Source organism: Mesoplodon bidens, assembly GCF_964165515.1.
Source record: "Mesoplodon bidens genome assembly, chromosome: 2".
NCBI lineage: Eukaryota > Metazoa > Chordata > Mammalia > Artiodactyla > Ziphiidae > Mesoplodon > Mesoplodon bidens.
Window position 1 is genome coordinate 121,609,110 of NC_138177.1, and position 16,451 is coordinate 121,625,560.

At 36.8% G+C, this 16,451-nt stretch overlaps 1 protein-coding gene across 1 annotated transcript in view; it reads left to right on the forward strand.

Annotated features, from left to right (window-relative positions):
* Window positions 1-16,451, forward strand: part of ERICH3 (glutamate rich 3) — a gene marked incomplete at its 5' end in the record, with an annotated part of 112,013 nt that overhangs the window by 71,747 nt on the left and 23,815 nt on the right. Inside the window, 2 exon segments of the mRNA XM_081214258.1 lie at window positions 2,418-2,719; window positions 7,526-7,759. Coding sequence (XP_081070384.1) covers window positions 2,418-2,719; window positions 7,526-7,759 — 536 coding nt within the window.

Sequence of the window (16,451 nt, forward strand, 5' to 3'; positions counted from 1 at the left end):
GCCATGGCTTATGGGCCCAGCCACTCCGCGGCATGTGGGATCTTCCCAGACCAGGGCATGAACCCGTGTCCCCTGCATTGGCAGGCAGACTCTCAACCACTGCGCCACCAGGGAAGCCCTGGAGGTGCCTGTTTAAGGTCCTTAGAAAACAAGAAAAGCTTAGCAGTGTTCACTTCCAAAGTATGGAGGTTCCACACTTGTGTCCATCCCTCAATCATGGGAACTCTTTGAAGAGTCATGGTAGTTACTTTCAGTTGCTTAAGTGAAACACAGGAAAAAGAATTGCCTAACCAAGAGAATGCAGACTGCTTTGAGCTTTAGTAATAAGAATCGACACCTCAAATTATACTCAGAAGTCAAATAGGTAGTCAGTGACGAGGAAAGCACAGATGTTACCCACTTTGTTTGCCTAATTCCCTTAAGCAGATGGGCAATAAAAAGTCCGTGCATGCAGTAGAGAGGCATCAAAGCCTCTACACAGTCACAACATAAATTAAAAGTAACAGTATATCAGAGGCTCCAAATCAATATATTTGGTGTTGCCGTTGATAAGGGAAGAATAGCTTGAACAGAAGGAATGCTAGTAACATAGTCTCTGAAGATTCATGACACCTTTATTCCAAGGAAAGCAGTGTGCTACATATATCATCATTATAGTCAAGAAATAATTTATCATGCTTAATATGGCTGAGGTAAATATGTTCTGATTATCCCATTTTTCACAGCCTGGTAGTTACTTTGAGTGCATATCCTTTTAGCTTTATTTTATGGGGAAATAGTGAAAGGATAAGTGATATAACTAAGTTCTCATATTTACTTGTTGGGAGAATGAATTAAAATCAATTCCTATGCTATTGCTAGTCTAGGGATGGCTGAAATTCAGTGATATCTTCAGTTTAAGAAATTGCCATTGGACTTGATTCACGTAGAGGCAATTTTCAGATTTTACGTATTGTTTCTATTCTTCCTGGACTGGAAAGTCTTGACTGCATTCTGACCCCACTCTAATTGACCCAGTTCCCCAGTAGTTGTGTGACATGGAGAGAAGGGGATGTGTGAAGTTCTAGAGGAGGAGTGGGGAGACTGGTAGCTGCCAGGCACCTCTTTCAGGTCAGGGATTGTCTCTAGGCCTTGGTGAAAACTTCTCCACATTCTGTTAGTCTTTGTGAGGAGACTGTGAGTACTTGCCCTGGTGATAAACCCAGCAGTGTAACATTTGTCTGTGTAACTAGTCATCAGAGAAAGCTATACCTGTAATCTACTAATATGGGTGTACTTCAGTGGGAGGTGATGGAGTCTAATAGTCCTGAGCTGAAAGCCAGCTTTATCACTGACCTGCTGGGTGAACTTGGGCAAGTCATGGAATCCTTGAAGCTTCAGTTTCCTCATTTGGAAAGTGATGATGATAGTTCTTAAGTTATTGGTCTGTAGGGGAATATATCATATAAGACCATGTATATAAAGTACCCAGTAAAGAGGTTGGCACAGAAGGAGTGCTGGATGCTCTTATTGTTATCATAGTCATTATTTTTATTAATGTATGTATTATAGTTATTGGAATTCCTATTTTGATATTAACTTGAGAGATAGGATAAAAGCTATAGAAGAATTTACTAATGTTACTTTTGTTATAACTGATTTTTTTAAAATATTTTTTAATGTCTTAAAACATTCAGATCATTTGCTGGCTCACCAGATTTGACTTAGAATGACTTTATGACCTCTATAGATTATTGCCATTTTCCAAAACAAAAGCTTATTGCCAGGAAAAATCATCAAAAGACTGTGGTACAGGTTCAAAAGGCCATTCTAAAAGCAATAATGGCAGTTCTGTTAAAATAAGCATTCAGGCTCCTGAAGTGTTTATTTAAAGGGCACAAAAATATTTAACTGATTGTGTTTCTTAAAAAATCAATCATAATTAGTTAGAGTCAGTTTTGTATGTAAGTCTTTTTGTTGTTGTCTTGTTGGAATAATAAATTATCAAAGACCGAATGACATCTTTCTTCTGATAATTTTATCTCAGCTTCCTTTTATTGATAAACCTGAATGTTCTTTTATCACATAATTCTAATATGAGGACTTAAATTACCTATCTATCTGTCTATCTCTGTTATAAAGCCAAATATATACTTTAAGGCACAAAGTTTAGTTTGAGACTATAATTCATTGTTGTTAAGTTGCTTTATTTTCTTGTGTAATTACTGTGGGTAAAACTATTAAGAATTGTGTTTATTTACAAGATTTTGGTATTAATAAGGAGAAAGTAGTTTATTTTAATTAACTCTGTGTACTATGATAAATATGTTTCTTGTAACATTTGTTACTGGAATAAGAGAAGTGATTTAAAGATCTTTGCAGTTCCATTGTGCTATATATAAAGGTTAATCAACACTTTATATTAATGTTTTTCCTAGGTGCATTATTGCAATGGGCCTTGACAAAAAAACAACTTCACCAAAACCTAGGAAAGAAAAGAGTATTGAGAGAAGAGAGGGATTGATGAAGGGTGAGGGGAAACTGAGGAAGGATAGAGAGTACCTGATACCAAGAAGGAGAGAGATGGAGGGGAGCAAAACCTCAGCTTCAGCCATTTTTTCAGCTCAAGAACTACATACAGGGATCGGCGAAGTGAGAACTGCTGTCGAAGAAATGGAACGTAAAGAAAAGCCAGGACAAGAAGTCTGGGAAGATGACCAAGAAAACATATTTAAATATGGTAATGAGTAATACTGGGTTCTTTTGCTGTTGCATGGTCATTTTAAGACTTTACAATGTGATTATAAAAATTTGCAAAAATATCCATTAAATGTTGTTACTCAGTTTCGATCTTCAGGCAACTGTGTTGCAGGTGAGGAATCCCTGACCACCTTCTCAACTGTTTTGCAAGGAGTTCTGTGTGGCCTGTCTTAGAGGAGGGCAGCCTAACTCCAGGGGGTTGGAGGTGCTTGGAGGGGGAGGTGGGAAAGGAGAGTTTGCGACTGAGTGAGCCAGAGGCTCTGTTCACTTATGCAGGGAGAGACCATTTCACCAAACAGAATTTTGCCTGTTTTTTTTTCAGTATTTGATGTACTTGCTTTGGTGAAACTGATGCTTTGGCATCAGGTAGAAACAACCTATATGATTGTATAGTGATAGAGTATTCCATAACTGAAAACATTTGATGTAGGCCTGGGGTCCTGGAGCTTGTCTGCATTTCTTGTTTTCTTGTTCTTCCCTTCCCTCCCCTCCTGTCCCTTCCCCTCCCTTCTCCTCACTCTCCTCTCCTTCCTCTTCATCTTTTTCCTCCTCATCCTTCTCCTCTGCCTCTTTCTCCTTGTTTCTTTCCCCCCTCTAACCGCATACACACACTCATATATATATATATATATATATATATATATATATATATATATATATATATATATATTCTTACCTTATATATATACATACCCTCACCTTTTGATGTAGTAGATAATATTACTCTCTCCATTTTAAGAAAATGAGGGTCAGACATACAGAGAGAAAGTAGCAGAACTAAGTTTCATACTGTAGGAAAGGAAAAACTTTTCCCTCTGCCCATCTTAGGTTCATTAAATGTATCCTTGTAAATGAAACTGACAAAAGAGATTAAAAAGGGAAAACAAGCAAAAGTTTATTAGCAGGTGCATTGTGCATATGTATGGGAGCACTCAGCTGAGTAACTCAAAGGGGTGGTTAGAACTTGGGCTTATATGCCATCTTAATAAAAGAAAAATACATTTTTTCAAGAAGTGACAAGGCAAAGGAAAAGGACATTGAGCTTCCAGGGGCAACAAATTGTGGGAAGGCAAATATTATGTGGAAACTAATGGTAGATAAGGGCTAGTTCTAGTGAAGTTTGTTATGTTGATTCCCCTGGTACCATCTCTGGGCTGCTAAGGATCAGAGTTGTCTCCTATGATTAACTTTTGTCCTTCCTGGGAGAGAGGGGAGGAGAGACACCTTCAAAAATTTATGTCCTGCTTTTAGGGAAATGGGGGGAGGGCAGAGAACTTCTCTTCTATTTACTACTTCTCAATTGCCTTCAGCTCAAAATAAAACTTATGCCCAAGTGGCATAGTTTGGGGTGGCATACTCTGCTACCCTTTAATACTAAGCCTTGTCTAATTCCAAAGCCCAAACTTTCAAACACTGTACATGTGACCTCCTCTTCTGTACAAGCTATCCTTGATGTTACCTGGTTGTGGGTGATATGTCCAAAGAATCAGAAAAGGGGAGCTGCCTGAGAGTCCCTCTTGCACCCAGGAGACAAAGCCTGGATTAGAGGAGCACTAGTCATTGGCTGGGATGAGTGTGGAAGGGCTGGTATCAGGAAAGGGGCATCTCCTAGGTCTCTTCTTCCCCACCTTCTCTAGTTGCTGCCCAACAGTTTCAGAAATCCAAGAAAATAATTACAGAGTTGTTACAACATTGGACTTTATATCTGTTTATTACTGAAATAATGTGACTATCTAAAAAAGATTTCACTCCTAACACTTTGACCCAACTTACCTCTCTCCATGATCCTTTCTAGTCTTTATTCTTATCTTAAACTGAAAATTTTAAAATATCTGTAGATAACAATAGCAACAGCAGAGAAATTAACAAATGGGATGTGTTTTCGTGTTTTAACTTTCACAACATACAGGTATGTTTATTTAGGCCATGTTCAATTTCTGTATTTTTTTTTCTTAAACCAACATGGCCCATGCTATGAGTAGCATACTTTATGACAATAAAACAGCTTTTCCGAAGATCTTTCTTCTGTGTTGGCTCCTTAATGGACTTTAAATGTCCATTTCCATTTAAAAAAAGAAGAAACAGTGGAGCAAGCCTTCAGCTCTCTGTAGAACAGCCACTGATGGTCAGGGCAGCAAGAAGCCTGTGTGGAAGTCAACCAGGGAGACCTGCAGAGGGATTGATGTTGACCTCGCGTTGACTTGCTTCCTCATTAGTGGGGATGGTAAACAACAAGCTAATTACATTCTCTGGAAGAAGAAAGATGAGACGGGGAAACAGAAGAAATTATGAAAAGGGATACAGAAAGCATGCCACTAGTTCATTCATATTGAAAACATGAGTAGATGAGACAAAGGAGGTGTGCTTTGAGCTGTGATGCTAATGCAGTGTTCCTGGTTAATAGAAGCCTAATATTTAAATGTGATGATAGAACAAAGCCAGGGCAGCCTTGAATTTCCTGTTTTGAGAGAAAACACTGAAGCTCCTGCCAAATAGGATTCAGGGATTGTTCTTGTGGTTCACTATGTGGTCCTTCAATTTTATGGTCTGCTTCAATAATATAACTGCAATTGTGTCCTAATTGTGGACGCTTGTACGACTCTGATTTTAATCAGGTGCCTCCATTAAAGTGTATTGCTGTCAATAAAGCACATATTGTGTGTGATTTCTCCTATTCTATGACCAACTCTCTCCACCCCCAATCAATCATGATTACTACTAATCTCTAACATTTATTAGGAGCCTACTGTCCTTGGCACTATACTAAGCATATTTTAGGGATTATTGCTTTTAATAGTCCCCATAACATTGTGAGGCAGGTACCACCCTTATCATAGGTGAAGAAACTGAAGCTTAAAGATGTTGAGCAAATTGACAGGTCACACAGCTGTGTTTTAACTGGTACTTGGACACATGACAGCCTGACTCCAGAACCCTCATATTTCACCACGCTGCAATACTGTTGATGGACTTGCAGCAATTTACTCATGTACTGTCTGGCCCTTGCTTATCTTGTGACCAGCAGCAAATATCTCTTGTTTCTAATGTGTTTCTCTGTGTGTATGTATTCTGTGGCTAACTTCAACCACTCCTAGGAAGTCTTCCACAATCTCCAAATGACTTTCCACACTTGACTCTATTCCACTTATTTGACACTATTTCACATAATTAATCATGAGTCCTATATAAAAATCTACAGCAATTGAGCCCAATAGTGTTAAAACTAACATTACTGAGGGTCATGTATAAAAAACATTCTAACATGAGTACAATATTTCTTGTGTACCTATGTCTTATTTCCTCAACAAAAATTGGAGATTCCTTGATGGGCAGGGGTTGTGTTACTGTAATGTCTTTTATCTTGCAATTTTAGCCTCTTTCAAATAGAAGGGTCTCAATAAAGTCTTATTGATTGACAGCTGACTAAACCAAGTGAGAAGCTATCCCATTACTTGGCCTGAAATATTTGAATCAAAATATTTGTTTTTATTAGTATGTCCTGTTTCCATTATGCAATATAAACTAATTTTTTCAACTTCTTGCTTATTTTATAATTTTGTTCTACTGATTCACATTTCTCTTTCTCCATATTAAATCTCTTTCATGAAAACTTTCTCGTGATGAGTTCCCTTTGTTTGCCTTTTTTCGTTACAGTTTCTGATCTCACTTTTCTTCTTGCATCGCCCTCATACCTTCTCTGCATTAACAGACCTTTCTTCATATGCACAGGGCATGCATTTCTAAATTAAGTTTCCTTCATTCTGGCAGAGTGGACAGCTCTCAAGTAATTACCCGAAAGGCCCCCCCTACTGGAGAAGAAAACAGACTATCTAATAACTAAAACACACAAAATAGGGAAAACTTTATTTTTCCTGTAATTTTTATTTTAAGAGCTAATTGTTTATTTGCTTAATTGGTTCTGCATGAAATCCTTTTGCTCTCTATCCTTGGCATGTTGTCACTTCAAGATTTTTAGTTTTGGGTGGAAGAAAAAGGGGAACAATTAAATATGAAAGGTGAAAAATTATAACCACAAGGGACAGATGGCATTTATCTGATGTGACAGTTTCCTTTTTCTGCTACAGATGTGTTACACTTCTGAAGAAATGAAGCAAATTCATGACTGTGACAGGGATATTCTATTTTATAAGAATTTTTATCCTTGGAATGTAATTTTTTTATTGATCGTAGGGATGAATAATGCATATGATTTCAGTTCTGGCCCAGGTACAGAATCCTTCATAATGCCTTTTCTTGATGTCCATTTGGTTCTCTCAAAGAATGTGCTATTTACAGTGTTACTTCTCAGGGCCTTTGGACTTGATTAATTGAATTTTTTCCACTTCACTATTCATTAACTTGATATCCAAATATTTTGAACATTCTTCCTATAAAATATGGCCTCACTGGGTCTCCAAATTAACTTTCATTATTATAATCCTGTTCTTTTCATTTTTAATTTATTTCTAATTTATTGTTTTCTATCAAGTTCTTCTCTTGTCCATTTTGGTTATTGTAGATGATGATGTCCATTTGTAAATGAGCTTTTATTAGGTTTCAGGCTTGTCATTTGGAGCTTCATTTCTTTACTGCTCTTATATATGTAACTGATTGCAATCTTTGATCATTTGCAATTAGTTTTCCATGTTCACTAACTGTGTGAAAAAGAAGTGAAGAAAGGCCCAGAGAGGAGAGGATAATGGAGTCAAAGTTCTCATTAAAGTGAAATGGGTTAAGTATTAGGGATTTTATTTTCATTCTCATAGTGGAGTTTTTCTTTTCTCAGAATATGAAGAAGATTTCGAAGCAGTTGAGGAGAAACAAGATGAGAAAGCTAATGAAGGACAGGCTGATGATCCAATGAATGGAATGCCAAAGTCACCCTCAGATGATGAAAAAGATCTTTTAGACCCTGAAAAGGAGAGTGAAACCTCGTTGTGGAAGACTTCAGATGCTGATGACAATGTGAAAGATGAGGTTGATGGATGCTCTGAGAGTGAATTGGAAGAGGATAAACATGGCAAGTTGATTAGCTTATCATTTGACATAGGCTGTTTACCAAGTGTACTCACTACTTTTCTTTTCCTTATATTTAATGAGATAATCCTCTTTAGGAGACTGTTCAGAACCTGGTTCCCTAACCAGAGGATGCTGATCAACCCCTCTTCCATAGATATCCAAATTATGGGGTCATTCTTCAATTCTTTCTCTTTCTTTAGTTTGCTGGGATTTTTCATCAGGGTGTCAGGTGAAGCTTGTAGTGACACATCTTCTGTTTATGTAGAAAGTTACTACCTTTTTTTCATCTCAAACTATCTCCTCTTATATACACACACATATACACCTTTTTTAATTTTTTAATTTTTATTTTTTTTGCTTTATAACAAATTTAATCAGTTATACATATACATATGTTCCCATATGCCCTCCCTTTTGCGTCTCCCTCCCACCCTCCCTATCCCACCCCTCCAGGCGGTCACAAAGCACCGAGCTGATCCCGCCGTGCTATGCGGCTGCTTCCCGCTAGCTATCTACCCCACGTTTGGTAGTGCATATACACCATTTTTGTGGCTTTGGAAAAATGAAAAGTAGCTCCCATTCAATTAAAGGAAAAGTTGAAAATTCCTCCCTTATGTTCATTTTTTTTCTTAACTTACCTTGAATGCAGATGCTGGCATATTAGTTTATGGAAGGATCATTGCTCTTGACAAAGCTTCCCCCTTATAGACTTCAAACCTAAAATGACTCTGAATGTTCACAGGGAAAATACAGAGCTTTTCAGGTAGATAAAGAAACCCTCACTGTCTGAGGGTTATTATTATCAGTGATAATAATTACCCTGTCTTCTATTTAAGTATGTGTATGTCTTTGTAGTTTGCTTTAGACTAGAGAATGAGGTAACATTATGATGACTTTTTGAATTGCTGTCAATTTTCCCCATCCTTTTCACCTCAAATTTTTTTCTGTATAAGATCTCAAAATTTTGAATTCAAGGAATACATAGGGATTATACAAAATAAGAGTAAATTAAGTAACAAAGTAATCACAAACATTTAGTTTGTAGTTCTATTCTGTTCAAGAATGAATTCAATCAAACCTATTCTAAAATTTCATGCAGACATATACAAGGCAATAAAATAAAGAACAGAAATTATTTAGAGTAAGAAAGAAACTAATTTTACTAGGAACTGCACATGAGACCATGACTATGCTTGAACTAAAAATTCAATCTTGAACTTCCTGACAGAGTAAAGAGTGAAGCACAATGTGAAAAATTAGAGTGATTTTAACTTTCAATATATTTGAAAACAAGTTTTGCTGCCATTTTATTATAGTTGAAAGAACTACTCTATACTAATGATCTAGCATTGAAAATTTTTTGTAGAGTCTTAAATTAGGCCTTTAATTTCTCAATAGTTACATTTTATGTTTCTAGGCATGCCAAAACATAGCTTTTTTCACTCATTTTGAATGTGAATATTGGATTAAAGTTTATAATCCTATATGACATAGAAAAAGTTTAAGAATTGTATGGAAAAGTGATGTCACCTGAATCAAAGTTTAAAGAAACTATATAAGTGGCTTGGACCTGGAAAAAGATTGAAAGTGTGTTTGCATATAAATATAACCAGTTCAGAACAAAGAACGACTTAGTTTTTAATTTCTTCAAAAACGGTGGTGAATTATCAAGTATTGATTTCACAAAGGGTCAATACATTATTTCAATATATGGTAATCTGGGGATTATTTTTGTACTGCATGATCAACTTGCTTTCTTGGGATCAAATGGATTTTTTTCCAAGATAGAGTAATTTTTTCTGTTTAAGCAGACAAGGATGTAGACAGTACTTGGATCTTACTTCGAGGGAAGACTTTAATCATTTAGACTTGTAATTATTGAATAACTGATAGTGATGGGTCAACATTAACACTGAACACTACTTGCCTTTAAATAACTGGAATTTTATGTTTAAAAAGGTATCCTATAGGTACTGTTCATTAAGACTGTTTTGTGCTAAGTGCTGTGCTAAATATTTTACATGAATTATCTGATTTACTTCAAACAACCTTAAAAAAAAAGCAGGTACTTTTAATCTCCATTTCACAAGTAAAGAAACGTGGAAATGATGAGATTGAGCACCTCACACAGCCAGAAACTGGTGGAGCCAAGACACAAAATTCAGAGCCTGGATTTTGCAAAAAAACAATATAACATTTCTCCAAATCAGCCAATATCCACTTATCTAAAATTAAAGCAAGTCCCCCCAATAAAAGGATTTTGTTTCCTTTAAAATGTACATTTTAGAGGCATTTACCTTGAGCTCTTCATCTTATCCTATTTTTTAGCCTCTGTTTTTTGTTTTATTTACTTCTAAACGGAGGAAATTAAAATGGACATTTTCTAATTTTACCCAAATTTACCTCTCTCCTTCCTGGATGGACTCCCCCAGTCCACTCCCAGGCCTTTTGCTCATTTCCATTTCATCCATTTCCTCTTCCATGAGACTCTCCTACTTTGGCAGCCTTCACTGAGCTCTTTATTTTATGAAACTCTATTGTTCAGTAGTTCATTTTTTCACTCATTGTTTCATGCGTGTTAAATTTTGCCCCTCAAACTAACTACACAATTTAATAACACACAAATTAATTATACTACAAAAGCTAGGACTATATGTTGTCTTTGTTATTCCTCACAGAGGTAATTTCCTAAAGATATTTTGTGAATATTAAGCAGTTACTTGATTAACACCAAGAATACTAAAATACTTTTGTTAATGCCATTATGTCTAGTTACATTTATACTATATGATTATTACTGGAATTTTATTAAAAACATTGTATAGAGTTAGCTGCATTATGTAGATATAGAACATATAATATTTTAAATAGATGTGTAATGAAAGCTATCAACATATAAAATCTAGTCCACAATGTTGGGAAATTTAAGAGCCAAAAATTAAACTGACTAACTATTTTATTTTGTTTTTTCAATAACGATGTTATTAAATAATTCTTTTTAAGAGCTCCTTTGCATCCTTGGTATTTACATTAAAACTTTGCCATTATTCTGAAGTAAAATTTCATTGCTTACTACTATTTCTTTCCTCCACCACCAGGCTGCTTTATTTTCCATCCCTTTATTTTAATAACCTGACCCTGTGTTATTCAAAAACATGCTTTTTAGCATGAGGAGTATCAGAATTAAGATAGTTCATCCAGCAAACAAGAAATGTGCATTAAAAATGATAATGACATGATAGATTCCTTGGAACAATCTATTGAAAAGCCAGACAGCACTTCATCTTCAAAAGTGTAAGAGGCATATTGTGACCACTGAATCCTAGACACTGGTACATCCTTTTTATTGACATGATTAAGAATCTTGCTGTTAGTGTTTGGATGTGTTTCATTTGAACCTGCCTGCACCTGTTCCCAGAGGGCAAACAATTGCCCAGGCTGTCACTCTTGTGACAAGTCGGCCCCATTTAAACTGCCAGTGAGCAATTGCATCGGCCCGCCTTGATGAATACACTGTGCTGAGCAGCCTGCAAGTGATGGAGTGCCAGGGACTGCGTGCCCACTAAGAGAGGACCCTGCTTTAGGAATGATGTGTGAGACTTCCCATAGTTTAAAAAGAATGACAGCTTCCTTTTCTCTGTGTTTGTGTTGGCAACCCCAGGAGCTAATTCACCAGTTGAAAATATATTGTCATAGATGAATGTTATAAAGTTGAGGGGAAAAGTGTCATGTTGCTGAGAATAGACTTTTAGGGACAGTTTGGATGATAGTACCTATGAGTAAGAGATAGAGCCTAAGTAGCTCCTTATGAGAAAGAGAATGGGGGGAAGGGGGGAGAGAGAGAGAGAGAGAGAGAGAGAGAGAGAGAGAATCTGTTCCCAGAATACAAAGAAAAGAACATAAGTATTAAAGCAAAATTTTTTTCTAGTAAGAAAGATAGTATTTTACTTGTGCTATTTTTCAGTCTGTTGAATAAGTAGGCCTTAAAGACTTTGAAAATCTCAGAATCACAAAAATATTCTATTTACTTGATTTACTGACTTCCAGTATCTCACTCTTCCTTTCTGGGCCTGACTATGGGCTTGAAGAGATGCATATGAGGGAAGCCTGCTCCTTCTGTGTTGAAATTGTACATGCTATGAAACCACGCTCTGTGGACTTCAGTGTCACTTGACTCCTCCTCGGACCAGAGAGGGTTAGGGGAAGATTGTAGGCAGCTTTTTGCTAGAATCTATGTCTGTGATTTTTTGCATGATTAGTCACACTTTAATTTTTCTTAATTGTAAGAATTACTCAATTCATCTTCACTTTTGGATTGTTGAAGTAGGAAGTCATGGCTTTCAGGTGAATACTTAAATGCAGCCTCATCTTTTAGTTCACATAAAATACTTTTCTATGAGGTATTTCTCTGCCCTGTACCTAGTGATGGCACTACTGAGGCACTCAATAAAATCTTGTGAAATGCATGGCTGGTTGACTAGATTAATGGACAAATGTAAAAAGATTTAAGCAGCAAAATGTGATACATGATTTGATTATATTCTCAGTATTTTAAGTATTTAGAAAATCCAGTTAAAGGTAAATAAGGAGGAACTTTTAAGCTTTCTTCTTCTCCTCCTGCTATATCTGCATTCACTTTATATATATATATATATATACACACAAAGTAATGTATATATTTGTCTCATTGGAAATTGTTAATGAATTACCAGTATGAGGACATATGTTCTCCCTTACACCAAATGACTAGTTACTGTTCATGGATGGAATTCAATGATTTCTGCTTCTATTGTCATTAAGCATACACTCATTTGATGATATTTATTGAGTACAAAGCACTTGTCTAATCAGGTATTATTGTACATGAAAATATTGACCAAACCACAGTATCTAATATAAATATGAACAGATTTTGGTGAACTCATGAGTATAATCTACAACTGTTAGTATAAGGAATAGAAGGACATAAAAATTCATATGTCAGGGTTAATTTGAAGAAAATAGTTGTGACACTTATGCAGATTTTTCTGTGAAACCTTGGACCAAGGAATGGGAAAGAGACAAAATTTGTGTTAGAGCTCAGAGTAGTATGGGGTCACTGGGTTGGGGTACATGGTGTGTTATTGGAGTGATCTAAATTTTTAACTGAATTTCCATATTTGAGTTTGTGAACTTAAATCATGATGTCTATATGGGCTTCAAGCTAGTAAGCTAAAAACAAAGTAGTTAAAATCAGGACATAAGTGGAGGAAATAATGAATTTAAACTGTAGTAAAACAATGCATCATGCTAGTGGGTGAAGGAATGATTGAAAACTGAGGTCAGGACTTGTCACTGGTTCAAAACAAACTACGTAGCTACGGATCGCAATAAGAGTATAACAGCTTCTGAGAGAGCTACCCATGGTCACTGTTAAGAGAATGAACAAATACCTTAATAAATATGTGTAGTTGATTTATTGTGCTCATGCCAAAGGAAGCAATGTCTGTCAAGAGTGTGTAATCTCTATGGAAGCAGGGACCTGGCCTGCTTTTTTCTCCATTGTGTCCTCAATACCAGAACATTGCGTGACACATAGGATGTGCTCAAAGTGCATTTAGTGAATGAATGAATCTCTGTAAGTGGCTAGGAAGATGGAGGACAACTCAGGACCTCAGTTACGAGGAGAGAGAGCAGAGTTCATCCTGAATTTGCTGGACTGGTGCTGACTATGGTTGTGTGTGTGTGTGGTTAGTACCTTTGGTCAGGTGTATATCAAATTGACTAGGCAGGCAGTGCAAACAGTGGAGGTTACTGACACATATATAGTAGAATATGTAAAACTGTTTTCCATTTGTCACCCTGGAGTGGTTAACAGTGGAAATCTAGCTAAGAGAAGCAATAGTGGGTTCATGACAGTGGGTGCCCTCTGTTTGAAAGCCTTTTGGCAGGTAGAGTGGTCTTGGTTTTAATACAGTGGGTCATTACAAAAGAAGTATTTTACAAAACTTGCTCCTTTATAGCTAATGGACATTGGGTATTATTTAACTTCCATGGGCCTTACTTTCTAGATCTAGGAAAAGAAGATAACTAACTACTCCATGGGATTAAATGAGATGTTTGTAAAGTGCTTACCTCAGTGCTTGGTACAGAGTAGGTGCATAATCATGATCAGGTTCTATTTTTTTCCTCAATAAATGGTAACTGTGACTACTATGCTTAATGTGATATACAGGGTGAAATCACAAGAAAGAAATTTATTAGAATATACGTATCATGTATGATATCAGAGAAGAAGACTGAAAATCATAAAACAATGATTACTTGATTTGGTGAGATTAATTTTTATCATGTAATTTCTACAATGATTTATGGAGAGCAATAATTGGAATTGATTCCCATTTTACAGCCAAGGAAACAGAGCCTTAGAGAAGTTAAGTAGCATAACCAAAGTCAAAGCTAATGAGTAGCTTAGTCATGATTGGAACACCTAAGTTTGTCTTACAGAAAAACATAGTATTTTCTCTCAAGCTCATGTTGCGTGAAATAGTAGTGACGGAAAAGAAGGAATAGTTATCAATGAACACTTATGATGACATGAAAAGAGTAAACAGTGAAGAATTGGGGAATGATTGAATGTGGAAAGAGAAAAGTCAGAGATCCTGCTTAGGGTGTAGAACCATGGCACCAAACACATTGGCTTTGGCCAAAGACTCAGGCAGTGGGTGCAGATCAGGTCCCTACCATGAAGACCAAGGGCAGATTCTTAGCATCAGTACCTGGAGGGAGCACTGGAGAGATAAATGGAATTTGGTAGCAGGCAGAGCTGTTTCCTAACATGCCTCCAAGACAACGTTTTCCCTCCTAATGAAAAAAAAATTACAATTTACATATCGACCCTAAAATTCCTTTATATAAAACGTTCCTTTATATAAAAGTTTTCACATAAAAACTTTATTTCTAAGAGAATAAATAAAATTAGTGTTGAAAATCCCTTTCCATGGCCCTAAAGCATTTTGAGCTTTTCTGTAGGCACAGCCTGGCCCCAGTGTCTGTATGAAAATGAGAGTGAGAAATGAGAGTGAAACGAAATTATACAGGGAGGTTAGAGAGAAATTTGAAAACTGAAATGAGTTTATGTGGGAGGTCAGGTAGCCTTGCCACTCAGCGGCCATTCATTCACCTGATCTTTCTTAAGGACTGACTCAAAATTGAACCAGAGCATGTTTCAGCCTTTGAAATAAAATAATACAATTAATAGAAGCTGCTAAAGAAAGAGGAGCACTCATTTTTTAAATTATGTGAACAACTCTCAGAGCTAAAAGTGAGAGTCCTGGTGTCAACATTCAGATGGTAGATAAGGATATTTTTGGATGTGCAGAACAATTATAACATTGTATCTTAGCTAATTGTGCAATTAATGAAAACCACTGAACAAACAAACCACTAGCACACTGGGAGTTGTTTTTCTTTCTTTTTTTTTTTTTAAAGTGAGATGCTTAAGAGAGGGGGAGATTATAGTCCCTGAAGTTTCTGAACTAGTACAAATAAGATAGAGAACGACTGTCCTTGATCTGTACGTTCCCCACTGAGAGACAGCACATCCAGATCTTATACAATGGAGATAAAGAATGAATGGCTGAAGTATGTGATTCCTTTGAGAAACAGTGGTCATCTGGTGCCTGTCAAGGTAGTTGGAAGATAAGAACAAATGGAATTGTACTTAAGCGGTTCTGTTGCTTAAAGGCTTTTTGGAGTTTATTTTTTACTGCTGTGTAGAATCTCTCACATCTTTGTGGGAACTCAGTATGTCTCAGTGACTATACTTAAAATGCTAAGCCCTGTCATGGAGAGCCGTTGCGGCTAGAGGGAAGAGGATAAGAGTAAAGACAGGTATTTCTTCCCTTAAACTCTGCCTCAGCTGCTACAGCCATCTGGGTAGCCGACAAGCAGAAAAAAACATAAACAGAAAAAAGAATCAGGAGCACACAGAGAAGAGCAAACAAGAAAGCTAAGCAGCTTGTAAATGTGGGCTATTTCATTTGAAAAATATATTCTATAAAAAAATTATAAACACAGGTCTATTTGGTTAAAAAAAATGAAAGGCAAGTTTGTATTTTTCTGGCCCAAGGCAGTGCACCTTCCTTACAGAGTCAGTGTGTGTGTGTTACTTTCTTGGAGACATTAAAAAGTTTTTGTGGGTAATAAATACTAAACTATTTTTGGCTCTGGTAAGTTTCCAGACTGCATATCTGTAGCATCACATCAGTGTACTGCATAGATATCCTAGAATCTCTTTTGCCGATTCTGTGTGCCCATCTCCAGCTTCTGCATCCTCTGTCTTCTTCAGAGGACAGCCCTGGGCTACTGGGTTTGCTTCACCCTCAGGCACAAAGAGCAAGGGAGTGCCAAGAGTTCGTGTTCCCCCCAGGGTGGCCTGTAGCTATGTCTGACTGGAGCAGAGTATGGAAACCCAGCTCCTTCCTCAAGGGAAGAAAAATTCTAATATAATTTAGACTTCAGAGGTTCCCATGGGATCAGGCTGAGGCTGAGATGTTGCTTGAAATAGCTCTCTTGATTGACTTCTTCCCTTCCCTGCCCTGCTTTACCCACACCCGGAAGAGTTTCTCTTGGAGCATATTTTTAATACATCACTGGCACATGAGTCCTCATCTCAGTGTCTGATTCTGAGGAACCCATAAAAAAGACCAGAT